The 21885-nt window shown below is 50.2% G+C and overlaps 11 protein-coding genes across 11 annotated transcripts; 5 read left to right on the top strand and 6 right to left on the bottom strand.

Annotated features, from left to right (window-relative positions):
* Positions 1-24: 24 nt before the first annotated feature.
* On the top strand, positions 25-1060 carry M438DRAFT_339018 (isochorismatase hydrolase; the record flags this gene model as incomplete). Its single annotated transcript, XM_029904178.1, has 3 exons — positions 25-233; positions 312-851; positions 910-1060. 3 exons carry the CDS (start codon positions 25-27, stop codon positions 1058-1060), a joined length of 900 nt encoding a protein of 299 aa, XP_029756398.1.
* Positions 1061-3211: 2151 nt separating this feature from the next.
* On the top strand, positions 3212-6321 carry M438DRAFT_377580 (uncharacterized protein; the record flags this gene model as incomplete). Its single annotated transcript, XM_029908746.1, has 2 exons — positions 3212-3952; positions 4003-6321. The coding sequence occupies 2 exons, from the start codon at positions 3212-3214 to the stop codon at positions 6319-6321; spliced, it is 3060 nt and encodes a 1019-aa protein (XP_029756397.1).
* A 1237-nt stretch (positions 6322-7558) lies between these two features.
* M438DRAFT_377579 (uncharacterized protein) lies at positions 7559-8386 on the top strand (the record flags this gene model as incomplete). Its single annotated transcript, XM_029908745.1, has 1 exon — positions 7559-8386. The coding sequence occupies one exon, from the start codon at positions 7559-7561 to the stop codon at positions 8384-8386; it is 828 nt and encodes a 275-aa protein (XP_029756396.1).
* A 1482-nt stretch (positions 8387-9868) lies between these two features.
* M438DRAFT_239337 (uncharacterized protein) lies at positions 9869-10233 on the bottom strand (the record flags this gene model as incomplete). Its single annotated transcript, XM_029899507.1, has 2 exons — positions 9869-10120; positions 10195-10233. Coding segments are annotated over 2 exons (291 nt in total), but the record flags the coding sequence as incomplete, so codon positions are not given.
* Positions 10234-10439: 206 nt separating this feature from the next.
* Positions 10440-11124, bottom strand: M438DRAFT_348952 (uncharacterized protein). Its single transcript, XM_029906268.1, has 2 exons — positions 10745-11124; positions 10440-10539 (listed from the first exon to the last, which is right to left on the bottom strand). Exon 1 carries the CDS (start codon positions 11040-11042, stop codon positions 10839-10841), a length of 204 nt encoding a protein of 67 aa, XP_029756394.1. The 5' UTR covers positions 11043-11124; the 3' UTR covers positions 10440-10539; positions 10745-10838.
* On the bottom strand, positions 11080-11448 carry M438DRAFT_112501 (uncharacterized protein). Its single transcript, XM_029898711.1, has one exon. It carries the CDS (start codon positions 11348-11350, stop codon positions 11165-11167), a length of 186 nt encoding a protein of 61 aa, XP_029756393.1. The 5' UTR covers positions 11351-11448; the 3' UTR covers positions 11080-11164.
* A 1061-nt stretch (positions 11449-12509) lies between these two features.
* M438DRAFT_112461 (uncharacterized protein) lies at positions 12510-13692 on the bottom strand. Its single transcript, XM_029898710.1, has 2 exons — positions 13373-13692; positions 12510-13243 (listed from the first exon to the last, which is right to left on the bottom strand). Exons 1-2 carry the CDS (start codon positions 13601-13603, stop codon positions 12683-12685), a joined length of 792 nt encoding a protein of 263 aa, XP_029756392.1. The 5' UTR covers positions 13604-13692; the 3' UTR covers positions 12510-12682.
* Positions 13693-16157: 2465 nt separating this feature from the next.
* M438DRAFT_304563 (uncharacterized protein) lies at positions 16158-16862 on the bottom strand. The gene is made up of 2 exons (XM_029902192.1): positions 16758-16862; positions 16158-16708 (listed from the first exon to the last, which is right to left on the bottom strand). The coding sequence occupies exons 1-2, from the start codon at positions 16838-16840 to the stop codon at positions 16507-16509; spliced, it is 285 nt and encodes a 94-aa protein (XP_029756391.1). The 5' UTR covers positions 16841-16862; the 3' UTR covers positions 16158-16506.
* M438DRAFT_348948 (phosphoinositide phospholipase C) lies at positions 16836-19698 on the top strand. Its single transcript, XM_029906267.1, has 4 exons — positions 16836-17900; positions 17953-18412; positions 18469-18968; positions 19388-19698. The coding sequence occupies exons 1-4, from the start codon at positions 17233-17235 to the stop codon at positions 19560-19562; spliced, it is 1803 nt and encodes a 600-aa protein (XP_029756390.1). The 5' UTR covers positions 16836-17232; the 3' UTR covers positions 19563-19698.
* Positions 19556-20291, bottom strand: M438DRAFT_112441 (uncharacterized protein). Its single transcript, XM_029898709.1, has one exon. The coding sequence runs from the start codon at positions 20081-20083 to the stop codon at positions 19685-19687; it is 399 nt and encodes a 132-aa protein (XP_029756389.1). The 5' UTR covers positions 20084-20291; the 3' UTR covers positions 19556-19684.
* Positions 20292-20418: 127 nt separating this feature from the next.
* M438DRAFT_348947 (uncharacterized protein) lies at positions 20419-21457 on the top strand. Its single transcript, XM_029906266.1, has one exon. The coding sequence runs from the start codon at positions 20801-20803 to the stop codon at positions 21182-21184; it is 384 nt and encodes a 127-aa protein (XP_029756388.1). The 5' UTR covers positions 20419-20800; the 3' UTR covers positions 21185-21457.
* The last annotated feature ends 428 nt before the right edge of the window (positions 21458-21885 follow it).

Here is a 21885-nt window from a genome sequence, read left to right as displayed (position 1 = left end):
ATCGGCCCACTCTCGGCCGGCTACATGGCACCAAGCGCAATCGAAGTCGAAGAAATCAACGAGCTTGCTCACACGATCAACGACCCGCCTGTCGAACACAACCTCGAGGATCACGTCGCATTCGGCGGAGACGATCAATGGTTCTACCACATCCCCTCCAGACGCTTCGATCTCTCTCGTGGCTCCAAGCGCAAGCTCATCATCGACGCTGATGATGGTATCCGTAACCATCGGTGAGGCTACATTGCGCCCTAGAGTCCTCCAACCCTGTAACCCTTCATGGACGAAAGGCTAACTTGCTGCTTCTTCAGAGGCGTGGCAATCGATCCTTCCAGCACCGTCTTGGTCATCATTGACATGCAGAACTTCTTCGTTCACCCCATGTATCACGACCACACCAGTGGTATCGCCACCATCGAGCCTCTCCTGAAGGTTATCGACAAGTGCAAGGGTCTCGGAATCCAGCGCTGCTGGCTGAACTGGGGCATCTCCGACTACGACCTGAAAGTCATGCCTGCAGCTGTTACAAGAGGTTTCAACAGAAACTTGGCTCAGGACAAGGGCCACGGCTGGCACGTCGGCTTGGGCGCAAACATCAAGGATGACAAGGGCAACACCGAGCGTTGTCTCTTTAGCGGCACCTGGAACGCCGACATCTACGACCCTCTCAAGGAGGTCATGACTCCCGAGGACGTCCGCTTCGACAAGGCCCGTATGAGTGGCATGTGGAACCCGGACTTGCCTATGAACAAGTGGCTCCGCGAGAGTGGAAAGAAGACGCTGCTGTTCGCTGGTGTCAACACCGACCAGTGCTTGCTGGGCACGGTCACAGATGCCTACAACTGGGGATGGTACGTCAGCAAGCTTGCGCTGGCTCAACCGGACAATCGACTAACATGCGCTCGACAGGGACTGCGTTCTCGTTGGCGACTGCGCTGCCACCATGACTGGACTCAACGCTCAGGAAGTCTGCGACTACAACATCGCAACCAACATGGGCTTCGTCACCGACAGCAAGGCCTTCTTGGAGTCCGAGGTCGTGTACGGCCCCTTGAAGTGAATCCATGATCAACAAGAGTCCTACTTTCTTCCGTTTACGACAATTTCCTTCGCTTTGTTCATCAATGATGCTTCCGTGGTCGTTTCAGCAGCAGGTACACATGGAAAGCGTTGCCGTCTTTCGTTTTTCTGGGACAGAGGGTCATCCTCTCATCAACGGCGTTTATCACTGCAGCACAACAGGGGATTCTTTGCTTTTAGATCCATGGCTTATGTATCACGAGATACCCTAGACGTTTTGTCTTTCTTAGCTTCGTCTTTTAACATACAAACAAATCAAATGCAGGAACAGATGCAGGTCTTCTGTTCTCTTCAACCAATGACTTTTTCCGTATCATCCATTTCACATGTGACACCTCGATATCTGACACTGCAGGAACAGCTTTGCAGCAGATAAGGAGCCCCTCTCTAACTGACTTTGCACTCGCTTACTGGGAGCATGTAAATATTCCCGAGAAGCAAAAGAAACCAATCTTCAATCAATACGAGGCTCCCATGGGGGATCTCCTCAAACAATCAATCTCATTAATTTCTTCGTAAAGTGATTTTGGTGTCGCATGTCAAAAAGAACCGAGGCGAAGGATCCAAAGCACATCCCAAAACACCGACGATCAATAATATCACACACGGCCAAGTCGCATCAAACGGAAAAGACAAGCCTTTTTGCTGTCTGTCCAATGTCCCTCGGGTTCTTTTTCAGGCAGGAAGAGAAACTCAGGCCAACCTCTAGTCCTTGAGCAAAGGAAGATCGAAGTGTCTGGACCGTTGCTGTCTAAATTTCCTCGGAGCACCATGTTCACACAGACGGTCAAAGTATCATGTTAAGCAGCAAGACAAAACAACACGCACATAGAGAGAAAAACAACATCGGAAAGAGTTCACAGACATGTCGGGCCGGACGGTATTCTTTTCTCTCCTTCACATGCCATTCCCGAGGTTTCGATCTCGAGGGTAAGCACAACAAAACCACATGCATCGGAATCGTTCGCGTACACCGACTGTTCTTTTAATGCATGCCCTGAGTGAGGAGGAGTCAGGATCCGCGACGCCCAAACAAACTTCGCGAGTCTACGAGAGTCAAGACCCGCAACCACATCAACGCCGCTGTCGCCATTCCTAAACTCCACCGCGAGCGCTCTGGTCGAATCAATGAGCAGTAATAAACATCGGGCTCGTGATGATCACACTGCCGTCAACGTGTCGCATCGGCCGGCGCGGCAAGGGCCCTGAACGGATCCCTGTGCAGCCGAGCCTCCCTCAACTGCAGGGGAGTGGAGCTGCAAGCAAGCCTCAAAAAAACGCCACCGAGTCGCGCGACAGCAAAAGCTGTGCTTCCTGTTCCTCGCAAGCCCGTTTCAGCCTTTGCTGCCATGCTGCAGGTAAATGGGTGCCTTTTCCGTTGAGCACGCACAACGAAAAACATGTGAACAACGTCCATGCAAGGTACGGAAGAGATAAAATAGCTACACACCTGTCAAAAGGCACGAAAAGATTGCGACAAGAGGGCGCAGCAGCTGGAGTTCTATTGCTTTTTAGAAGCTCGCGAACCCTTGCTCGATCTCAATCTGCTGCCATCCCACCTTCTCCAGTTGAACGCGAGATAGGCTGTACCGTAAATAGAAAGGATCATACCCAAACACAGCAGAGAGAACGCGCACCAGGGGATGGCGGTTCCACCTGGCGGTTGAAGATGATGCAAGTTGAAGACTTGGCAGTCTCAATGCTTTCGCATCCAGCACAGCTCCCCTTGCCAATCGCTTGGTCGGGAAGCGTCTCATGTCTGCATCTGCACATCTTTTTAATTATCAATTCGCAGCTCTTCCTTGTTCCTGGATCCTGTGCTGATCTGATTAATTAGTCCAACGACTCTGCTTACTCTCTTTCTTGTCCTTTTTCTCTTCCTCCTCCCATCATCCAATACCACTCGGACAAGGCCTACACTCGTTGTCCGAAAGCATCCTTCAGTCGTTACCACATCGTGATTTCCTGGTACGGCCTTCCGGAGACCGGCCGAGCTTGCGTGGTAGACGCACGTTTCGAACAAAAGCTAAACTCGAACACCACACACGTCATTGAATGAGCGAACTTTTAACTGTCTGGCACTGCTCTACCGCTGTTTTCTGAACATTTCGCCAAAGGAGAGATTTACACCATGTCGACGCCAAATGACGAAAGGCCAGAGCCTACATATCACCAACCATCATACCACCTACCCTCGTATAACGTCAACCCCCACGGCGAGCGATCTTCGGATGAAGAAGGCACAGTCGTCGGAGACCACGGAGAACACAGAGACCACAGCAACCACAGCAATCACAGAGATGATTATGGCGATCGATACCACGACGACGAGCACGAGGGACCTATTGATCCCCGCGTACACCGCATGGGCAGCCACCTTACCGTCGACACTGCCAACGACCCTCACTACCACCCTCGACTCCACGACATGACCTCGCCCTCGCAATCGCGCGAAATGGCCAACAGACTTGATGACGACCTGGAGTTGCTCAAGATTGAAAGACAGATTTCGCACGACAACGACGTCGCGACTCGGGATGGTGCTTCCCACATGGGTCGTCAGCGTTCCAGAAGAGATGACATGATCGACGAGTTCGACATTGCTACAAACCCCATCCATGAGCAAACGCAAATGTACAAGCCGCCTCAAGATCCGGTCGGCAAGTTCTCCAAGTTGATCAAGAAGATCCACCACTCGAGTTTCTTGGTCCGCTATCTCACATATATCCTTCCCGTGGTGTTGATTCTCCTCATCCCGCTGTTGATCGGCGCACTTGTCAGCCCTGCACAGAGTGCTAAGGTTGGAGGTGTTGAGCTCATGTGGTTCATGATCTGGTTGGAGATTGTCTGGCTTACACTGTGGGCTGGTAGAGTAAGTTCAATCGCGACCAATACTGCTTTCATACTTGCTAACGTGAACAGCTTCTCGCAAAATGCCTTCCCTACCCGATCGGTCTTATATCTACTATCTTCACCAACAACAGCAAGAAATGGCGTGACATGGGCAAGCAGCTCGAACTTCCTGCTACTCTGTTCTTCTGGTGGCTTGGTGTCGAGGTTTCTTTCTTGCCGACCATGAAGAACCACCAAGCCAATGGCAGTCGTGCAACTCAGCCCTGGATGGGAACCATGAACAAGGTTCTTGTAGCCCTTTTCGTCGGAATGATTCTTAACTTTGTCGAAAAGATCATTATCCAGCTCATCGCCATCAGCTTCCATTTGCGTACATATGCCGACCGTATTGAACTGAACAAGTTCCAAATCGGCAGTCTTGTCAAACTTTACACTTTCTCCAAAGCAAAGATCGCCATGGAGGACTCCGAATTTGAACAACCTTCTGGAGTAGATTCTGGTGCCCGTACTCCTGGTCGCTACCTTCAGGAAGCTCAGAAGCAGACAAAAGAAATCTTCAACAAGGTCGGTGATGTTGCTGGCAAGATGGCTGGTGACTTTACTGGAAAGTCTGTTACTAAGAGCACTCACCCTCACCAAGTGGTTCTGACGCTTCTGGGTTCAACAAACGGCAGCCAAGTCCTTGCTCGTCGTCTTTATCGTACTTTCGCCAGACCTGAGACTGAGACGGTTTACAACGATGACCTGAAGAACGCTTTCGATAACGACGAAGAGGCTGAGGCTGCTTTCTCCATGTTCGACAAGGACATGAACGGTGACATTTCTATGGAAGAGCTGGAAGCTGTCTGTGTTGAGATTGGTCGCGAGCGCAAGTCTATCACTGCCTCCTTGAAGGATCTCGACTCCGTTGTTGGCAAGCTTGATGACATGTTCATGTTCCTTGTTGCTGTCATAACCATTCTGGTTTTCATCTCACTGATCTCAACTTCCGCTGCTGGTGTTCTTACTTCTGCCGGTTCCACCGTCCTCGGTCTCTCTTGGCTTTTCTCGGCTACTGCAACCGAGATCTTGCAGTCCATTATCTTCGTCTTTGTCAAGCATCCTTTCGATGTCGGTGACCGTGTTACCATCTACGGATCTACTGGTGCCACTCTGACTGGTGATGACTACTTTGTCAAGGAAATCGCACTCCTTTACACCGAATTCAAGAAGATGGAGGGACACGTGGTGCAGGCACCCAACAGCTATCTCAACACTCTTTTCATTCTCAACCAGCGTCGTTCCGGCGGTCTCGCCGAAGCCGTTCCGGTCGTCATCAAGTTCGGTACCACCCTCGAACAGATTGAAAGTTTGCGCAACCGCCTGCTTGATTTCGTCAAACAGGAGAACCGCGAATACCAGGGCAATATTCTTACCGAACTCCGTTCAGTCACCGAAGTCCACTCTCTCACTCTCAACGTCGTCTTCTTCTACAAGTCCAACTGGCAAAACGAAGGTCTTCGTCTCGCACGCAGAAACAAGTTCATTTGCGCTCTCATGGTCACCATGCAAGAATGTGGTATCGAAGGTCCCCGTATGCGCTTCCCTGGTCAGAAGGAGTCCTTCCCTGTCTACATGCAGAACATTCCTCACCAAGCTACACCTGGTATGGGCCGCAACGGCCACCCCGACAACCCGACTGGCTGGCAAGAAGGCGAAAGCCAGGATCCTCCCTTCGTCGCTCCCGCTGAGGGTCCTATCGGCGGTCGCGCCCGTCAAGGCTCAATCCTCCGCACTGGCTCTACCGCACGCCGCGGTCACGAAACTCTGGCTCAAATGAACAAGCGTGTTGACTTCTCTCTCGGCATGAGCGCCGAGGCAGCAACAAACTACAGCGGTGATGTCTTTGAAGACCGCAAACCTCGTCTACCCATCAGTGTTACCTCACCATCGCCCGACAATCGCAACAGAACGTCCAACGACACGCATAGATCTACTGATACCGGCCGCTCGACCTCCCGCGATATCGGACCTGGTCGCCTAGCCCGTCGCTCCACTGATGCTTCCACAACCTCTCGTGTCACACACCGTAACCGATTCTTCGGCCGCGCCCGCGGCAACACCATTGATGAGCAAGCGATGATGGAGAAGGGTATGGCAGACATCCCCGAAGACTCGCCTGGTGGTGCCGGCACTATCGACCCACGCAGTGGTCTTGTCTCTGGCGCAGCATGGAGAACACGCACGAACGAGAGTAACGTCGTGAGGAAGAGTCAAGAAAGACCCAGAACCGGACATACCGCCGACACAGCAGGTCATTCGGTCGCTTCTGGCGGCCTGGATGGCCCACCTCAATTACACCCCGGAGACCCTTCGACCGAAGATTTCGAGATGAAGAGGTTCCACTAAACAGAAAAACACAAAAACTAAATAGACTAGAGGTTGGGGATCTTTTTACTTTCTTGCTTTGCGATTTTAGCGATGTTTCGACTAGATGGGTTTTGCCGTCCTTTTTTGGGTGCATAGAAGAGGACTTGGACGTTCCTTTTGGAGTCTTCTTACTTTATCTCTGGATGAGAAGAGATCTTGCCTGTTTTCGATGTTCGAGTTTTACACTCTCCTTGTCGGGGTTGACATGTCAAATTCTACTTTTTCGTATTTCTGAACCATCAATTCCCATGTTCCAGCGCGGTGACCGGTTGCATTGGCTTGTCAATGTCCAAGTGGCCAGCCAAGCTGTGTTGTTCGTCCCATGACTGCGTGCAACTCCGCAATTCTCCATCTCCGCATCTTCTTCTTCCGACATATGCTCGTAGAACAGCTGACCGGTAGGTTTGGGAGCCTCTGCGAGTTTGTCAATCAGGGCAAGGTCATCCTCCTTGCACCATTTTCCCAAAGCGAGTCGCCATTAATTCCGGTGCCTTACAAAAACCACTTTCAACCCTGTGTTTTCTTGCGACATCGCAGCGTACGTTGAAAAGCAAGAAGGACAGTTAATTTAGTTGCCTTGTGGACTCTGCAAGGAGAAGAGAATGAATCCGGGTGCCTTGGAGAGTGCAGCTGCAAGCCACAAAACCGGGGGAGCCGCAACTTCCTCTCATGCCTTTGACGAATCACAGCACAGCTATCTTTGATGCCTGAGTCACTGCATCTGCAGACCAATTGTGAAGCCTGAAATCCACTGCTTGTAGAAGTTTTATTTTGATGCCTTGACTTCTCATGAGTTTGGGCAGCTGTTATTGGTTGCGTGGGCAGCAGTCAGGGAGTCAACACACAAACGTCAGATGTGGCTGGCTGGGTTTTGCGGTGTCTGGTTTGGTGTGTGCGGGAGGATCCATATTCGCAGGTGAGCGGTTTTTGGGTGACCTACTCCTCCATGCATTGCGTTGTTTATGTTGCGGCCTTGTGACGAGGGGAGCTTGAGGCAGAAAGATAATGCGTAAGCTGCGAGTATAAGTATTACTTTCCTTCCCTTTCCTTTCTCCAAAAGTCAATTCAGTGCACCATTCTTCATCACAAGCAATTGCATCTACAGCAAGATTCATTACAAGACTACATCTACAACACTCTAAACTGCTTCAAATCATCTCTGTCTACCATATCAACATCAGTATCCATCGTCATTGCATCTCCATTCGCAATCAACATGACTTCCTCATCACCAAACCACTTCGATCTCTCCGATCCAACGACTATCTACCACCTCTCCCAAACCAGCAAGACCGATACGAGAAACCCACGCCACGCAGCTCTGGCCTCGCAATTCCCTGAACAATTCTTCGGCAAGAATGTCGCTGCTTCCAAGGCCACCTCGCCATCTGCTTCTTCCCAGCAAACCACACCGACCAAGACAACAAAAGCACCATCGCCACGACCAACCACCAAACCTCGTTCCTCCTCAACCTCTTCCTCCGACATTGACATTTTCGAGAGTTTGGTCCACGGCTATCTCTCTCACCCTCGTAAACCCACAAACCCCACCACGATCACGGAAAAGGAAATCAAACCCACCTTCCACCAAACCCGCAGATCTTCCATCTCCAGTCAAGCGACCACAGCAACCTCCTCTAGTATCTCCAGTACGGCATCCACACTTGCCGCCTCCAAACAGCACCACCCAAATTCTGCAAGAACCGACAACAGAAAAAGTGGCGAGATTGATATATTCGAATATCAAGCGGCTGGTTACCTCTCCATGCCTATGAACGATTCTTCTCAACCTTACCTCCGTAAACCCTCTGCCTCTGCCTCTTCTTCTTCTTCCCGCCGCACCTCTTCCTCTGCTTCTTCAACCTCATCGTTGTGGACAAAGGCGAAAGGCAAATTGTCGAGAAAGGGCAGTGCTGGGAGTGGAAGTGAGACGGAAAAGGAAAAGGAGGAGAAGAAACAGAGGAGGGAGAGGCAGTATAAAGAATTGGGATTGGAAGAAAAGACGAAATTTGGACAGAAGGGGGGGATGAATGTGGTTGGTTGAGATGATAGAAAAACAATTTCCTCTTGTTCAATTTCTTAAAAACATATTAAAGCAACCAGGAAATGGGAGTTTCAAGGATTATATAGCAAAGCTCGATATTTACGTGCAGTCTTTTTTTCTCTTCTCACTTTCCGACATGTGTGGTTTTTTTTTTTTTTTTTGGTTCATAAACACCCTTCTTGTTTCCTATGAAGATTTTATCTACCCAGTATCTCTGTTGAAGTGGGATTACATGCATTATTTGTATCTTTCTTTCGTCGATGAGAGAATTATTCTTCCGTCGACGATGACACTCCATAACCCAATCCACACAAAATAAACGTAACATAAATAACCTCCCTCCCTCCCTTCCCTCCCTCTCGTCTCGTCTCCACAAGAGCTTCTACGAAATCGACGCGCGACGAGCACCCGGATAACGATCTAATCCACCTAGAACAGAAACAACAGATGTCCAAGACGGGATGACCGTCTTTCTCCTCATTTCTAATCTCTCACTGCCTGGTATCTCGAAAAATGTGCCAACTCAATAATAGAAGGTGTACAAAAACCAGGTTTTGCGAAAGAGGCGAGTTCTGTATATCATGTTCTGGTGGAAAGAGAAAGGGAGATGAGTGAAAGTGCGAGATTTAGTTGTATAAAACTAAAGAAAAGGAGAGTTGTACATGAAAATGGGGGCTTCCGAAGTAATGAATCGTCACTTGTTGACACGAATTTGAAAAGTAAAAGTGTGAATAGCTCTCCCGGCTTTGATGAGAGGAGGCTGGAAATAGCTTGGGCAAATGCAAAATTGTTTTCTGTCGGGGTGGGTGCAAGGTTCAAAGAGAGTGGCATAGGGGTACTTGCTTTCGGTGGTTGTCTTTGATGGTTGGTTCATAGAGAGCTCTCGGCAGGCTGAGAGCTTGAAGGAACACTTGCTCTCAATAGACACGCACTCAGTGCTGAGAATCATTGTCTTTTTACGGCTGATTCTCGACACACATTTGAAGTCCCGAACAGACACAATTTGAATGTGATAGGTAGATGCGTTTTGAAGTCTTTTTGTACAACTTGGAGTTTCTCTGTACTGAAGAAGTACTTCCCACTCTCTTTCGATGGCTTGATATATGCCTGATATCCATTGAACTCCCAAGAACGCCCCTTCGTGATGTGGCAGAAGCCATGATCCCATGCTCTTTTTCGCTGCTTCCATCTCCAGTGTGTGATGTGTATTTGTACAAGCTTCCGCCTCGCCGGTGGTTGTAAGGGGAGAAAGAGAAGATATAGAGGTTCGCTTGGTGCGAATCGTTTACCTCTTCTTCTTGCCGAACTTCTTTGATTCTGTGGATCACGAAATGTCAGCGTGCGGTTCTCAGAGACATCCCCTTCCTCTTGATCTTCCTGCTCGTCCCCATGACCTCGCACAATCCATCTGTTCGTCTTCCTCAGTCTTGCCTTCCTCCTCTTTCTCATCCTCTCCCATCTTCTCTTTCGCAAACACTCACCAGCAGCCGTCCTCTTCTTCTTAGGAGCACCCTTTCCTCTCGACTTTGAGATCTGGACATGTTCCACACGATCCTCCTCGTCGTCATCGAAAGTCTCAAAGCCAGGATAAGCCTTTTGCAAGTCCTGGAATCTGACGACGCGGCGGGGGTAGTATGCAGCCATTGCGGGACCGCGAAGACGTTGACGCAGCACACTGTTACCGGTGCGGAAGGCGGAGGGGTTGTAGGTTGTGTTGAAGATTGCGCATTGTGTCTGGAAAGGTGGGAAGTCAGATGGTGTGTTTTGCGATTGGTGATGCTGGTGCGAGGAGGGAGGGGATAGAATACCTCCATGAGCTTGAGAGCTAGCGTTCTGGGGACTGCCATGCTGAGATGTGTGGTCGCGACGGCAGCGATATACAGAAACCCTCGACTCTGGTGCTGGTGATGTTCAAGATGCGCCTGCGTTGCGGCGCGCTGCGGGAGACGGGAATTGCCGCTCCTGCGCAACCATAAATATTTTTCTGCTGGAGAGCTACAAACTTCGCAGCCAACATCGCGAACACAGGAAAGAGCTATCACGCTACTCTCTCCTTGTTCTACGCGTTGACAGCGCATTCGTTCATCGACACTTCCTCGAGAGACCGGTGTGATCTATACTCAAGGATACCCGGTCTCTCACCAAACAGTAAGGTAAGCTTCATCCTCTTCACTCCATCACAACTCCTTCTCTCTATCGGATGATTATACGCTTTACACATGCATGGCTTTCTTACGCACCTTGACCGGTGCATTCATGGTGAAACGGCACCAGATATATGACACGAATCACACAAGAACACCTTTTCCATCGCATCTCAAATCTGTCTAGAGTATAATGCTTACTTTGTGTTTACAGTCCAATTCACGACGGATTGTCACATGTCCGACTACGTGCGAGCAGGGGATAGAATGCGAAAGGATAGCTTGGATGATGGTGTTATTGTTGATATTTATATACACATCTGCGAATCCGTACTCATATCATTTCTCCCTCGTGCCTCAAGGGACAAAAGTCTTCGCACCTTCATCACCCGTCCCATGCTTGCTCCATAGGAACGATCATGCCTACCGTAAAACCCCATTCCGGCAGTTGAAGCAACCATGATCCCACCACACCCTCCCACGCCTAGACTGTCACCCAATCTACCGTCCATCGTCGCAGATAGCACAATCAATCTAGCCCACAACCAGCCATTGCACCACGCTCCAAAATAGCAGCAGCAAAGATCTAGAAACCCCCGGCTAAAGCATTATGCATACAGCACTGACTAGACACTCAAACCAAATCCTCGGGAAACCACAGATCTCTTGGACAATATCCGAGATCGATGTGAAGCGTTCGTGGTATGCATGGGCAAAACGTTTGCGCAGGAGGTATTGCAGTATGCATACAAGCACTGACTGAACAGCTGAGTAAAACCTGGTTAGCGGGATCTTTGATGCGAGAGGATGCCACACACATACCCTTGATGCCAAATTCTTGCTTCCGTATGGGAATGCCGAAGGATGGTGGTTAGTGTTCTCGTGTGGTAGGTATATGGGAGGCCTGAGAAACGTCGTTGCAGGGTCGTGCATACAGCACTGATATTCCACCATGAACCTGGCTGCCGGAACATGTATCCCCGAGACTTAGATGCAATCTCTACGATGTAGTTGTGATGGGATCAAACAGACACTGGCTGTACTACTGTCCGTCTTCCACCCTCTTACCACACCACCCCTCCTACACCGGCACCCAAATTCTCCATCACATCTCTTCCAACGCATTCTCCACCACATCTCCAACCAGCGATGCCGCAATCCCGTGCTGCCATGCTATACGAAACAGACCCTACAACCGTCCCTACACACAGCAAATCACCCACAACCCAATCGTACCCAAAAAGCGCAAAACCTCGTTACCCCAGGAGGTTCGCCATGCACCTCCCAAAACGGCATTGCATGAGAACACAAACCCTACCTCTTACTCTATCCACTGCTGCGCGATAAATTGCGGGCAAGGTTTTGATACGGGCAAATCGAAATAACACACCCGCGATCATCACGAAAAGATCCACTGTATTTCCAGCCTTTTGGTTCTGCCTTTGGTGAACCAGATATACTAAGATAATGAAGAAACTCAAGTTGCAGCTGTTATCATAACATGAGGAGTGTTGCACCGAGAAGAGAGAAAAGTCAAAAATCAAAGACTCAGGTCTGCTGACGTGCGTGCGATCGAGAAGGGGACCGGATTAAACGGGCGCGCAGAGGGCGTCTGGAATCTCAAATATCGATTGACGCAGAGCGTTTTGACTGTTCGTCAGCTCTGGACATTTGTTCGCAACGGCTTTGCGCGCAAGGAGGAAATTTGAAGTGCGTAAGTGCAAAAACAGTACAATCAAGGCTGAGTCGAGGCGAAGGATATCACAACAGAGGAGAAGGAAGAATTGGGTTGTTTGAAGTGTTTTGAAATATGTGGTAAAAATGTTCGTAGATACAGAAGAGGGTGATTAAAAAAAAAGAGATCATCTTCGAGAAATGTTGTAAAACGCCGCATTGTAATCCCCCTGTCCATTTTGCCCATGGAAATGTTTGAACAAAAGAAATGTTGATGAGAAAAGGAAAAGAGATGGAAGAAAGAAAAATGTGTCGGATCGAACTCGTCTTCAAGCGAGTGATCCATTAGTGTCGAGAAAGGCTGAAGTCCAGCAGTAACCCCTCGCGCCATGATGTGCCAGTCTATAATGCTCCTGAGATGTTGGAAAAGGAAAAGAAATCTTTTTGGTCGCAGAAAAGACGAAGAGATGAGATGCGCTTAACATGTCAACTCGACGACGGCAACGGTAGAGTCTCCCTTGGTAGGGTTGAGCTCGGGACTGGCCTTTGCTGAGTCGACTTGGCTCTCGGTGACGGGATCCTCCATAATAGTGTCGGCTGGTGAGCGAGGAGCAGAGGCAATGGAGAAAGTACCACCGCGAGGAGAGACAAGATCGCTGGCAGAGTCGTCGATTTCGCAAGCGCCCTCCATGCTGTGCAGACCGTGGGAGGCAGGGGCGGAGACAAAAGTGAGAGGAGCGGGCTTGTGGGCTCTTGAGGGAGAAGCCATAGACATAGATCTGAAGGCGACAGTGGGAACAGGAACAGCCTGGTCTGCAACACTGGCTCTGCGGCAAACCTCCGCCTTCTCATCGGCACTCAGAGGAGTAGTAGTGCGGAGGAAGCTGGAAGCAGCGTTGCGAGGAACATAGCTTGGGCGGCGAGAGGTAGTAGGCGAAGCCATGGGGGAGGTGTTCTCGACGTCTGAGTCGGGGTTGTGGCTGCCGAACAGAGAGAACTTGCGGTCAATGGCAGGAACGGCAGGGACCTCAGAGTCCATGTCGGGGTTAGCGCTTCTGAACCAGCTGGGACGTCTGCTGCTGCTCTTGGAAGTGCGGCGGCTGGAGATGCTGAAAGCGCGGGTCTTGGAAGGCGAACCTTCGGAGCAGCTGCGAGTGTCCTTGACCATCTGGGTAGAGACTGAGGGCTTGCGGTTGTAGGCCTCGTTCTTCTGGTCAATGGCAGTCGAGACTGAAGCCATTCTGGTCTTCTGGATGGAGATAGTAGGGCTGAGAAGGCCAGAGTCTCCGACAGGCACGATCTCCTTGCCCATCTTGAAGTTGCCAAACATCTTCTCCCACATGGAGGCTCTTCTGACGGGAGGAAGAACAGGAGTAGGGGCGAGGACAGTGACGCTCATTGTGAATGTGTCGTGTTGTGAAGAGATATTACTCGAGATTAGGTATTAGTTGTCGTGGTGAGATGAAAGACCTGTTGTTGGAATGCTGTTTATCTTGGAATGGAAGTCGTGTAGAAGAGTCGACGAAGAAATGCGAAGATGATGAAACGAGCGCTGCTGAACAAGGTACTGACCCAGGATGCGTGGCCTTACTTATATCAAAGCACAACGTGCAAAAACGCCCGTATCATCAGGCTTGCCGGTTTCCTGGACGTTGAATTCCAGCAAGCCCGTGAAAAGCATCTCGAAGCACAGGCGGAGCGTTTGGTGTGGAACATGTCTATCAGACATAGGTCGTTGTACTATTAGCAAATCCCACAAACGGTCAAACAACGACTGGGCATCGTTCAAGTTCTCCCAGTCGACACGGCTCTGGACGCCTAGAGACACAACCTACCCGCGTCGTCCTCCGCATCCGGAAGTGTACACGAGGAGATCTGCGCTGTCCATTGTGCAAACAGGTCGTGGGTCTATCCCTTAGTTCCTTCCCTCGTGTTGGAGGATCTCATACCTGCCGAATCAGATTACGGAATTCTCAAGCTACGCAGCAGGAGTCAGTGACGACGTGGCCCAGTCCTACCCGTAGACATGCGAATAGCAACGGTTGACTATCGAGCGAATAAATGAAAGCCGTTGCCAAATCCCAAATCCCCGAGCAAGAGCGAGTGAGGGTGTGAGGGAAACCGTTGCAGGCGAGGCTTCCAGGAAAGGGCAGGGTTGCAGCGGCCATGTGTTTTGACCCCCTCGGGTGCGTCCGATCGCAAGTTATGACAACGAGTTTGCAGCCGTTTCCCCCATTCTCGACCACCACGACCACCCCCTTGGCTCCCTTCCCCAGACATTTGTTTACAACTGCCGTCCCATTTGCTGTTGCAGAGGATATCGCGATACAGGAGAAGACGTTGCAGTACACCATCAGTTTCAGCCCAGTGGCTCCTTCCATCTACATATTCAGGGATGCATGTACAGACTGCTATGTATCATTAGGCAAAAGTAAGCAGCGTGCGTCGGGCAACGCGATAATGTACATTTCGCATGGAGCTGAGCGCAATCGCTGCCTCATCATCACGTGGAGTTCCAGGCCCTTCGTACAGTACAATGTCCGTGTAGCCTATTGATAGAAGCCTACGAGTACGCACACGAAGACTTGCGGATCACAAGCGCTGTCGCCGTGCTCATAGCATGCACGTCTGCCTTCTGCGTCTCGGCAAGTATTCAATGTTGAACGTCTCCCTGGAAGTGACCTCTCCTGAGTCAGATCAATACTCGAATCTGGCTCTTCTTGATGGCCTCCGGTTTATGCGGCTGATATCTCGACGCGTCTTTGTTTGCCGTTTCTGTTTTGCTTGCCAGCTTCTATCAGTGCTCTTTGGCCCGTTAGAGTGCTCCGTCTGAAGGCCCTCAGACATTCGCAATATTTCAACGTCATAAGTCTCAAATCCTTCCCTGTTCGAAGCTTCAGGGTAAAGGGCTTTCTACAAGAGCGGCCAGTATACTCCGCTGAAAATGGAGGGCCGTTGCAACGGGTGTTATCGAGTCCCTATCCGGTAACCGGTCGAGGTCGGCCATTCTTCAGTCCGACGTTGACGAGCTGGAGACCGCCGGAGTTCTGCAGACAGAAGTTTGTCCAGACAAGATCTGAGATCCACGTGTACGGCCGCAGTGTGATACTGTGACAGCTCCGCCACCATCTAGAGCTGCGAGTGTCTCTCTGACCCTTTTTCTAGACTCGGCAACTTCTTGCTGATCATACGGAGGCAAGATAGGGATGTAGACAGTCCCGAACATATCTCATACTTCGGCGAGATATGCCTCATCTGTTTGCTCCGCGTCCTCTGTGTCAAAGTTCTTCTCCATGGTCTGTGTCACTGACATCGATATGTCAACGGGTGGTTGTGGCTGGAAATATCTGGACGACCGAGCTTCGTGTCCATCAACAATACACGAACATAGCAAGACATGCATTCTGGTCGACCACTGTGAAACTCGTCTTCGATGAGAAATCTCGGCTCTTTTGTCTAGAACACTGCATCATGTTCACGAGAGACAATTCACAGGGCTGTAGGGATAGACAAGACAGTACAATTGATCTAGGGTATTTTGAGGTTTCCTGACTATAGAAACGCTAATGATTTTAAGCACTGCGGGCCGAATGGTAGGCGCCGTTTGACTCCACTTGTAGTGAAGGCTATCTACAAGATCTCTCGTGGCTTTGAGACAGTATGTTGAATATTGCCAAAAGCGAATAAGGTCCTGTTACTTCGATAGATCTGTCGGCAATCTTTGTTGACATTGTGTGCTAATATTTCTCCCGAGAACACCGGCTGTGCCCTCAACCGTTGAGCTGAAGGCAGTTGCTATGATGCTCTCAGTACAGGAGTTGCTGTATTGGATAATATATGAGAAGCCACAGAATCATGATATACAGCCATGACCCAAGTATTGGAGCAGCCAGCCAATGAACAACGAAGCGAAAGCGAACAAGGTGGATGCACCTATAGCTGATGTCGCTTGACTGCACTGATTCGGACGTTTCTTCGCATTCACTTCAGATGGCTAAGTTCGCAAGCATGTCATCAAACTTTTGTGGTCGGAAAAAGTTAGTCGATACCTTCACCCTTTCCGACTCGTCAAATCATCAAACTTCGGGCATACACCATGCTTTGCGCTGGAGATGTCTAAATGTCGCGCCGTCGGACCGCTTTGAGAAGCAGATCTACCGGGGTCTGTTATGCTCCCTCTACTTCGACCACTGCCCCGACGATCGCGATTCTATCTCTAGAATACGACGAAGGTACTCGGACCAGCTTCAATCGTAGCTCTAGCCAAGAAAGTCCTTCTCTTTCATGCAAGCAATGCACGTATCATTCTCCGATGACATAGGTCGCACCGTCCTTGCCAACCCAGACCTCGTGTCGTCTATTTGCATCGACATCGAATCTATCGCCAACACGGCAGAGCTCTTTCTTTGGACTTGGATCATCAGGATAGCTCAGTTCAAGGCTGCCTCGTAGAACCAGGTGTGTGGTGATGCCGGAATGCGTATGAGGCGGATAATGGGCGCCGCTTTCGACAGGTCAGTCGTGCCACGCACCAAACGTCCAGGGCGACTTACGGCCGGTCCGTCCACGTAAATACGTGGTTGAACCCCCACCCTCTGACCTCAGCTTCTGCTTCCTTCTGCGTTTTTGGTGCCATCTTCGACTTGTCTTCTCTTGGTTGATGGACTGAAGTCGAAAAAGTGCTGACCTTTCTTCCGGCGACGAACTGACATGACAGACAATGACGTAGAATCTCCAGCTTCTTGGCAGTCGAGACCCTGGAAGATCGGCCCGCTTTGACCATCTGTCATCCAACCTGTTTCAAGATGGATTGAAACAGGACTTCGTGCGGAAGGAGGCACTTGACACGCCATGACATTCATTATTCCCAGCTTCAACCATCTGGCGACTTGAGCTTCTGAGCAAACCTCATACCTGGTCTTTCGGCTCTTCCTACAACCATCCTTCCACCACATCATTCATCCTATCGCATCGTAACGTGAATATTACACAACGACCACCCCCTGAAAGCCATCCTTCACTTGCAGCATGACTACCACGAACCCTCCATCTTGGTCTCCAGCCGTTCTGAACCAAGTGAGATCTCTCACGAATGAGTTTAATCAAATAGAAAACATCGAGGGCGACAATGTCGACTTTCCCGGCTCCCAGAGTTTCGACACATCTACCAACCGTCTACTGAACTATCTTGCTTCAGAAGAGAGTAATGCCATGGCACCAGTGGCCTTAGATGCTACGCACCCCATCTCGGACTACTATATTTCAAGCAGTCACAATACTTATCTGTGGGGTAACCAGCTCTACGGCAAAGCCACCACCAAAGCTTATCAGAAAGTCTTGGAGAGAGGCTGTCGTTGTGTTGAGGTTGACGTTTGGGATGGAGATGATTCTGATTCTGACACATCGGACTCTTCGGGTGAAAGTGGCAGTGACAATGAGAAGGAAGGTGGCATCAAGAAACTGAGCAGACGCTTCAAGAACAAGATCGGCTTATCAAAGTCCAAGGTTGAACCCCAACCAAAGGATACCCCGGTGTCTTCTTCCAGTCCACCAAAGGGTGAAGGTGTGGGACCGTCGGGACTTCGCAGGACTGTGTCCAAGACCGAGCCACGCGTTCTTCACGGGCATACAGCAACAAAAGAGGTCTCCTTCAGGGCTGTCTGCAGCACCATCCGAGACTATGCGTTCGTTACAAGGTACTTCAGATATACCATGCCTCTAGACACTCATTTGCTCACCATTGGACAGTGATCTTCCTTTGATTGTCAGTCTCGAGATTCACACCTGTCCTGCCCAGCAAGAGATCATGGTTGATATCATAAGAGATTTGTGGGCTCCATACCTGGTCGACTTGAATGCAGCAACTGGTCATGACGTGTCTTTGCCGACTTTGGAGTCCTTGCGCAAGAAGATACTCATTAAGGTTAAGTACACTGCACCAGAAGCAGCAAAGGGTACAGGACCGGTCGTGGTTTCGTCCAACGCAGATCCCGAGTCTGGTTCAGAAGATGAGTCTCAAGAAACTGCCGTCAAGAAAAGTCACATCATCACAGCGCTTGCCTCTATGGGCGTCTACACCCGTGGCTGTCATTTCAAAGACTTTGATCAACCCGAGGCCAAGCTTCCCAACCACATATTCTCTCTATCCGAGTCAAAGATTATCGATGTGCACAAGCGTGATCACTCGGCGCTATTCAGACACAACAAGGTATTTACATGTCGTCCATACGACCGGAAATAACAGCAACTAATATGACATGTCAGCGCTTTATGATGAGAGTTTATCCTAAAGGCATTCGCGTATCCTCGAGCAATCTGGACCCTGCACCTTTCTGGCGGATGGGTGCGCAAATTGTTGCCCTCAATTGGCAGTATATCAACGCGGCAACCATGCTCAACCAAGCCATGTTTCACGCAACGGGCGGTTGGGTGCTCAAGCCTGAAGGCTACCGGAGCTTCCACAAAGCTCAATCTCAGATTACGGCACTTGACCGAGGTACACTTGACTTGTCAATCGAGCTGCTGGCTGGTCAAGATATCGGTCCGGCGGACAAAAAGCTCAACCTGTATGTCCGTTCTGAACTGCATATCGAGGACATGGAGGAGATCACAGGCGGGTCGCTGCCTGAGGGAGGCAGCACTAAAGAAGGTCAAATCAAGGCAGCCAGTGAAGTTGGATCGGCTGGCAGGTCTCCCAGCTTTGGTCGCCAAGTGCTCCAATTCAGAGCCGTGCCTGGTGTGTCCGAGGAACTAACATTCGTGAGGTACGTGGTCATTTGCGCATCCTTCCTGAAAAAGACATGTCCTACACTCAGCACTGCTTGTATCCGTCTCTTTCATATCACTAGCTTCACCGCCATTTTGCAAGCCGAAAGAGAGCCGTGGATCGAGGTCATTGTGTCCTGTGGCGAGAGTGTGGCATTGCCCAAAGCGCTCAGATACTTGACTCTTTGAGAGCCGCACGCGCTCTACGGTTATATGCATTCTCAATACGCTACCATGGTGGTATCATCCAGGCGTCTGGGCTCACACCAGCTGCGTGGTACCGGGCGCCACACAAAACTTCTGAACCCGTCAGCCAGGTTCTTCGATGCATTCCCGCCCTGTCATCTTTACCCGATTTGATCATTTTGACGTTTGTTACTCATACCGCTCATTTTTGCTGACCTGTCTGTTTTCACAGGTTCAAAATCATGGACGACGATACATTCAGTCGCGATAATCTTGTGGCATGGGCATGCTATAGACTCTCCAGATTACAAACCGGTATCAGGACGATGCGTCTGTATGACTGTGAAGGTCAGCCGACCAGCGGGATGCTGCTGGTGCGCATAAGCAAGAACCTCGAGATTCAGTAAGAGATGCAGACGATCCACAATCGACAACTTCGTGTTGAGATGTGAGTCGGAACATCTACACACTTCCTAACTGTAGCAATCCGATATGAAATGAGGACCACCTGTGCCAATCCAATAATTCATCAACGCAAACTGCCTCTGCCCGTAGGGTTTGTGCATTGAGTGTACAAGAAGATTTCTCGCCCATGGATACCATTGCAGCGCCACGTCATCTCGATTCTCGTATACCGTATACTGACGATTAGGAAAACATGACCTACGGAGGTTAAGACCACAGAGTCGAAAGTGGACAACGCTATCTGTGTTGTATCATGAAAGGTCTGAGCGTACGTATGGCATGTTTCATGGTGCAGGCGTTCGTATGCGAACACCGTGACAGATCGCAAAGAAAATTCCAGGCATTGGTGCATCTCACGAGAAAAAATCCCGAGCATCTGGAACCGATTGACCGGGGATGAGGGGAGCACAATCGAAAAATGGCACGCACACATGACGAGCGAGACGGAATGAATTGCCGGCATACGACCACCTCTTACACAACGTGCTCTTTCTCACATGTCACAGGAAGAAAACATTCGATGCAGGCTTCCAGAGGCGCTTCTTTCGCATATATTGATTGACATCGAAAAACAGAGTCGCCAGATAAAGATGATCTACTGGCAGTGCTGCAGTTATTGAGACTTGACCAGAACAGATGGAGAAACATGCTTGGAGAGAAGAGTTGATACATCAGTTTTCTCGTCTTGCACAATCAGTCGGTGAAGCTCATGCCATGGCACCTCGAGAAGTTCAACAGCAAGGGCGATACCGTTACTGGTGACATGACTCGAAGGTCAAGTTGTCAAACCGGATGTATCTCTCAGAACCAGGCCCTTGGGTCAGCGCACTGATGTTAATATACCGACCTCAACACAGCAATTCGGGGATTAGCATGACACTAAACCTGATCACTTTTTCCGCCTTTTCTCTTGTTTCCACTTTCTCGAGTATAAATCTTTCGGCGATATAGATCTGGTTGTGGCAGGTGACGGAAGGGACGGGGCGCACGCCGGGCGGGCGTACCACATTGTCGGGACAGGAAATCTGTTCCTGGATGACCAAAACCAGGATTTGTAAGGTGCACGGAGGGAAAGCTTCGGCGGGCGATTGAACGAATGAAGATCTGGGTTTCCTTTGATGCCCTCACTCTCAATCGACCAGGAATGTCAAGCTGCATGTAGTGTAATGGCTGTCAATGTATGGCTAGCGTGGAGCGATGCCGAGTGGGCATAATTCTTCGTCGCACGTTCGACCCTCGAGGGTTCCGCAAGCTGCTAGCCGTGAGGACAAATTCGTTTCTCCTGCTCAACCGCTTGCACACATCTTCTTCATTTAAATTTCCGACTTTGTTACTCGTCGTCTCCCTCTCGTTACCGAAGAACCCGAATGGCACCCACTTGAGTGAGAAGCCGGACCCGCTTTGGCTTCGCAAATTGCCCAGATGGAAGTTCCTGGTCGTCTGCGGATGTGAGTGCGAAACGCTGCAGGGTTACCTATGCGAGGTGCTTTATCAGTCGAAAAAAAAGTCTATCACAAAGTCAGGTCATGGAGTGGTGCATTGTGGTGCACTGAAGGATATATAAGGAGGGTGTTGTCCTCCGGTCTGAGGCACCTCTCCATCCATCAGCATCACAAGCACTCAACCTCCATCTTCTTCACCTCTTTAAAAAGGACACCTCTTCTTCAATACCTCCATTCAGCAACCATGCCTTCCAACACTAGCCACATCCAGAAGCGCGACCAGCTCAACCAGCACCCTGATCTTGTCCTCGGTACCAATGATTGGCAAGAGCCTGACCAGCACCTGGGCTTCCCTACCGACTTCGAAACGAGACCTGCCCCAGTAAGAGAGAGAGCTGTTAGCACACCCCATTCCTCATTCCAAAATCCTGACAACTAAACGAAGGTCCAGAGTCGCCAATGCCTTTGTGGTCGCCTTGTCATCGCTGGAAAGAGATGCGGCGGTTGTGGAAGACAGAACTAGCAACTCAAGCGAGGTATGTGCTTCTTTGATATCGAGAATCTCGGTCAAGTCACTGACATGGTTGTTGCCAGAGCGTCGTCAAAGGTCGTCGGATTCGCTGGAGAAGCAGCAGAAACCACCCAAACAGCCAAAGATCGACTTCGAGCACCTCCGACAACGGTTCAAGAAACTTACAACTTCGACGACTGAGACGGTGCCTCGCGGAATGGCAGCTGAGAACACCCTGCCCCGATTCCGTCCTGAGCGTGTCTACTACACCGGATGCCGACCTTTCCTTGAAGGCTAATCTGGAGTCCTGGA

The sequence above is a fragment of the Aureobasidium pullulans genome (assembly GCF_000721785.1).
Source record: "Aureobasidium pullulans EXF-150 unplaced genomic scaffold scaffold_26, whole genome shotgun sequence".
In the NCBI taxonomy this organism is placed as follows: domain Eukaryota; kingdom Fungi; phylum Ascomycota; class Dothideomycetes; order Dothideales; family Saccotheciaceae; genus Aureobasidium; species Aureobasidium pullulans.
This window is presented reverse-complemented; position numbering and strand designations above follow the sequence as displayed.

What these genes read in the sequence shown, in the direction of transcription:
- M438DRAFT_348952 (XM_029906268.1), bottom strand. Translation starts at nt 11,042, where the DNA reads ATGGACGGTAGATTGGGTGACAGTCTAGGCGTGGGAGGGTGTGGTGGG.
- M438DRAFT_112461 (XM_029898710.1), bottom strand. Translation starts at nt 13,603, where the DNA reads ATGAGCGTCACTGTCCTCGCCCCTACTCCTGTTCTTCCTCCCGTCAGA. An exon ending in AGCCCTCAGTCTCTACCCAG is followed by an intron (nt 13,244 to 13,372) that starts ATGGTCAAGGAC and finishes GCTAACCCCGAC; the next exon opens with ATGGACTCTGAGGTCCCTGC.
- M438DRAFT_112501 (XM_029898711.1), bottom strand. Translation starts at nt 11,350, where the DNA reads ATGTGTGTGGCATCCTCTCGCATCAAAGATCCCGCTAACCAGGTTTTA.
- M438DRAFT_112441 (XM_029898709.1), bottom strand. Translation starts at nt 20,083, where the DNA reads ATGCCGGCAATTCATTCCGTCTCGCTCGTCATGTGTGCGTGCCATTTT.
- M438DRAFT_348948 (XM_029906267.1), top strand. Translation starts at nt 17,233, where the DNA reads ATGACTACCACGAACCCTCCATCTTGGTCTCCAGCCGTTCTGAACCAA. An exon ending in CGCTATTCAGACACAACAAG is followed by an intron (nt 18,413 to 18,468) that starts GTATTTACATGT and finishes ATGACATGTCAG; the next exon opens with CGCTTTATGATGAGAGTTTA. An exon ending in GAGGAACTAACATTCGTGAG is followed by an intron (nt 18,969 to 19,387) that starts GTACGTGGTCAT and finishes CTGTTTTCACAG; the next exon opens with GTTCAAAATCATGGACGACG.
- M438DRAFT_348947 (XM_029906266.1), top strand. Translation starts at nt 20,801, where the DNA reads ATGGCTAGCGTGGAGCGATGCCGAGTGGGCATAATTCTTCGTCGCACG.
- M438DRAFT_304563 (XM_029902192.1), bottom strand. Translation starts at nt 16,840, where the DNA reads ATGGCACCAAAAACGCAGAAGGAAGCAGAAGCTGAGGTCAGAGGGTGG. An exon ending in TTTACGTGGACGGACCGGCC is followed by an intron (nt 16,709 to 16,757) that starts GTAAGTCGCCCT and finishes ACCTGTCGAAAG; the next exon opens with CGGCGCCCATTATCCGCCTC.